The following is a 4,677-nucleotide window of genomic DNA, read 5'->3' on the forward strand; positions in this document are numbered from 1 at the left end:
ATAATTTTGTCTTGAGCTTTGTCCATGAAATTTAGTTGTAGAGGACTGTGCATGAAAAGCAAATTTAAAAAAAAAAAAAGCTATATTGATTATAAAAAGAAAATATATAACCTGCGAAATTCAGAAGAGAGGTGGAATATTGGAATTTACATCGCTCACTGTAACCTAAGTTTCTCCGTGGATGGTTTAATTTTGATGATATATTAATGATTCTTGAATTGATAAAAACAATAAATATATGGTGCATTTATGGAAGAGTGTGCGGCATGGCGTTCCGACCACGCCATCTTTTATTTACCTCGTTCATCAAAAACAAATTACTCCTTTCTTTCTTGTTCAGCTTACTTGTCTGCTCTTTTTAACATAGGTGAAAGAAATCAACAGCTCAATGTTCTAGAACATTGTTCTATTCGATGCGGAGTATTCGTTTTTTATCTAACGCATACTAATAACTTCGAAACCTGTCCGGACTATAGCAAGAAAGATCGACGGAAGTCGCGTCGCCGTCAAGTACCAGCTCGGAAACCGCCATACCGGTGGCGGGCCCGTTAAGAATTCCCCAACAGCTATGGCCCGTCGCCACGTAACAACCCTTCACCCCGGGAACTTTTCCGATCACCGGAAGACTGTCGTCGGTGCAAGGCAAGATGCAGGCTTGCTCAGCCTTCACTACGGCTTCTCCTTCCGCCAAATGGCGCGACACGTTTCTGGCTACTGTCTTCAGGACCCGTATCGATTCGGGTACGGGTGTTATCTCTTCCGGGTCGTCCGGTACCTCCGCCTCGGCCGACATCCCACATATGTACACCTCCCCTGAAATTCAATCACAAACATTTCAAATTATTAATTTAATGAAGTTCATTGAAATTATGAAGTGTTTGTTCACAAGTTACTCCTCAAATTTTACGCCTTTTGAACTGTATATGCCGATTTTGAGCCGATAGTTTTGGATCAAATTTGAAGTATGAATGAGATTCTGATTTTCGATCGGATTATAATTTTCCAAAAATAATTACGAAAATTCCGATTTTCTTCTTCTTCGAAAATTACATTTATAGAATCAATATTATTATATATTTTAGATTATAGGTGAATGAAAAAAATGGAATTAGCGAATTCTCCCGATTTCGATATGAAAGTTGGAACGTTTTTCATTCAGACTTCTGACTTCTCTATGGATGCATTAGTTCAAGATTAAATTCAGCAAAGGGTTAACTAACTTACTACTAATGAATAAAAATGGTGAAATTATAGTTTTCATCCTCAAATTTGCACCGATTTCACATTTGGTCCCCATGTTAAAAAAAAACACATTTGGTTCCTTATGTTCGAGTAATTGAACACTTCTGATCCTCTCCGTCAATTTACCGTTAGCCCGTTAGTGAAAGCAGTGATGGGAACACGCTTGATTCCATAGTTTTAACGAGAAATTGACGATAATGACTAAAAGTGTTAGAATTTTTGAAACACGATGGACCAAATATAAAATCAGTGCAAACTTGAGGGGTGGAAACTGTATTTTGTCCGAATAAAAACTGAAATTAAATTAGAAGGAATTAATACCAGTTGGGCGGGGATAAACTTCCGGGTCAATGGGCTTTCCACCTTGGGCCGGATAATAACTCAAAAACAAAGCATGACCCGTTATTGCATTCGGATCTTTGGGCTCCAAAACAATGCTGTGAGCTTTTAGCCCATAAACCCTAAATATTGAGCTCAACAGTGAAAATTTCCCAGTCCAAGGCCCAAGCGCCAACACCACCGCGTCAGCTTCAATCTCTTCACCGCCCTCCAAAACCACCGCCTTCGCCTCCCCTTCCGCCGCCGCCACCTCCACCTTCTCCAATTTTCCGATGACCACCTTCACTCCATAATCCTCCACCGCCTTCGACAGCAGCGTCTTCGTAAACAGCTGCGGGTGCACTTGCGCCGTCGTCGCCGTCGTCCCGATTGTCCTTGGGGCTTCCCCCGCCCCGTCAATCCATGACGGAATATTCTTCCGCGATTTTCTGTTCGATCGATCTGAAGAGGACGACGTCGTTTCAGTAATTGAGAGGCTCAGAGTGGTGACGGGGCGGTAGCCGTACGATTCTACGCCGTTGAGCTCTTCGGCCAGCGAACGGTGGAGATTGAAGCTGGCACGTGCGAGGGAGGAGACCGGACCATCGTCGCACCAGTCTAGGGCGAGGAAACCGCCGGCTTTGCCGGAGGCGGCGCAGGCAATCGACGATTGCTCGACGAGCGTGACGGCGGCGCCTCTCTTGGATAAGAAGTAGGCGGTGCACACACCGATGACACCGCCGCCGCAAACGACCACTCTCTTCGGTGGATTTTGAGCCTCCATGGGCGGTGATGCTGATAACGAGCAGCGAATCGAGAACTGAATTGGGGCTAATTTGGGCGGTCCGATTTGGATTCGGGTCAAATGCTGATGACTCATTACCATTGCCATTTTCACAAGGTTGCCGCCTCACGAGCCGACACGTGTAAGTCTATTCCCCTAATTCTTTTTCGTGATCATTTTTTAATTGATTTTTTTATTTTTCTGATTATTAATAGATAAATGTTCGGGAATGTTCGGGGAGACATGTCACCACATAACTCTTTGTTGTCTTCACCACTTTCTGAAACCAATAGTCCGTTAGAACCCTATCGGAATAACGTATCCAATTCATTATCCCATTAGAGTTTCTGACTACGTTTCAGGGGGCTAAGTGTAATTATTGATACCACAGGGACCTTACAGTTATTTAAGCTTACCTCAGGGGTATGTGTAATTTACCCTAAATTCTTTACATTTAATTAATTATGTATATAATAATTAGTCTAAATCTTGTCTGAACTACTACTAAATAGGCGTTTGCGATCTTACGTTAAATACATATTTAACGGGTAATTTCACACTATATGTCTATACGCACATGTAATGTATTTTCAAGAAAAAATAAAAGACGTCACTCAAATTAGCGGAGCCAAGATTTTAAGTTTATGGGACCGAAAATATGGAAAAACATATGTGACGGGTCCATAATGCTAAGCACACAATTTTTTTTTTTTTTTTTGTGATACATTTATTAAATTGGTTTTTTATTTTTCTGATTATTAATAGATTACTAAATGAAGGCGTCGACGGATATATACAAGCCTATTTTTTATTAGTTCAAACCCCCATAAATCAGTTTATTAGTTCAAGCCCGTAAATTAATTTAATTTTATTACATTAAGACCAAACAGTACGAATATACCCTTATCAATAAATAATACCCAAATACACACAAACTCTATTTTTAATTTGTTCAAGACTAAAAAATAAAAAATGGTAAAAAAAAAAACAAAAAAAAAAAGAAAAAACTTACAACTGCTGTCACCAAACCGCCAAAACACCGATCAATGACACTTCCACCGCGCCGGCGACGACCAACGACACATCCACCGTACCACCTCCACTGCACCACCACCACCACCACCAACAAGTCCCTTTTACTATACTTTTATTTGTCAATTCAAAAACATTAATCGAGCATCGATTCTTGATAAATATGCGTGGGTAAACATTAATCTATGCTTACTTCTTGTTTGGTTGCAAAAAATTGAGATTGAAATTGATTTTTTTTTGTGTTTTCGTTGGTTTCTCAAATCGGTTTATCCAAACCGATTTGTTACACGAAAATCGGCGTCACAACGCCGATTTTTGTTAACCAAATCGGCGACACAACGCCTACTTTACAAGTCAAAATCGGCGTTGTAAGGCCGATTTTTATTTTTATTTTTATGATTTATGTTTTTTATTTAGTTTGAATTTCATTAAGGGTAAATTATTATTTTTATGTTGGGGTCTTGAACTAATAAAAAAATGGACTTGCATATATCCGTCGCCCTAAATAAATTATAGCCATAAAGATTCTTAAAAAAACAAAAAACCTAAATTAAATAGCCCATGAATTAAGTCCAAATCGAACCGTTGTAGTTAGCCCATACTTTACTTACTAAATTCTTTACATTTAATTATATATGTACTTAATAATTAGTCTAAATCTTGAATTAATTCAACCAAATTCAGTCTCAACTACTTACTACTGATATGCTTTTGAGATCTTACACTTGGTGAAATTCATCGGCTAATCTCATACCTTATGTCTGCAAACATACATAATGTAACTTCAAGAATAAAGGCCCTCGCTCAAACTAGCGGAGCCATAATATTAAGTTTACGGTACCCAAAACATGAAAAAAAATATGATGGGGTCGTTAATGCTCTTGCACACCACAATCTTTTTCAATTTTATGTTAATAGAGAAATGTTAGGGGCCATAACCCCCTTTCTGATGTGGGCTCCACCAATCCTCAATCATGTATACTTTATTTACTAAAGGGCTAAATACAGTTTGCACCCTTAAACTATAGGGGTGGTAACACTTACCCCCTTAAAGTTACAAATGTAACACTTACCTCCCTCATTAATGAATTTAAAGGTATAACTTTGACTTTGAATGATGTGGCATTCTTTCTTCCCAAATTGTCCTTCTAGCCATTAAATAAATAAAAATAATGAATATGTAATAATAAAAATTTCGACAACTTTGCCAAAACTTAATTTTATTATTTCAATATTGTAAATTTATGAATGAAAAAAATTGAATTTTAGTGTATTTTTGTTTTATCTTGTGTTCATTTGTA

The 4,677-nt window shown here is 38.4% G+C and overlaps 1 protein-coding gene across 1 annotated transcript; it reads right to left on the reverse strand.

The window, feature by feature from the left end:
* Positions 1–246: 246 nt before the first annotated feature.
* Positions 247–2,560, reverse strand: LOC105973242 (FAD-dependent oxidoreductase family protein). Its single transcript, XM_012998266.2, has 2 exons — positions 1,564–2,560; positions 247–813 (listed from the first exon to the last, which is right to left on the reverse strand). The coding sequence occupies exons 1-2, from the start codon at positions 2,450–2,452 to the stop codon at positions 446–448; spliced, it is 1,257 nt and encodes a 418-aa protein (XP_012853720.2). The 5' UTR covers positions 2,453–2,560; the 3' UTR covers positions 247–445.
* Positions 2,561–4,677: the final 2,117 nt, after the last annotated feature.

The sequence above is a fragment of the Erythranthe guttata genome, chromosome 8, assembly GCF_056151865.1.
Source record: "Erythranthe guttata isolate IM_541 chromosome 8, IM_541, whole genome shotgun sequence".
NCBI lineage: Eukaryota > Viridiplantae > Streptophyta > Magnoliopsida > Lamiales > Phrymaceae > Erythranthe > Erythranthe guttata.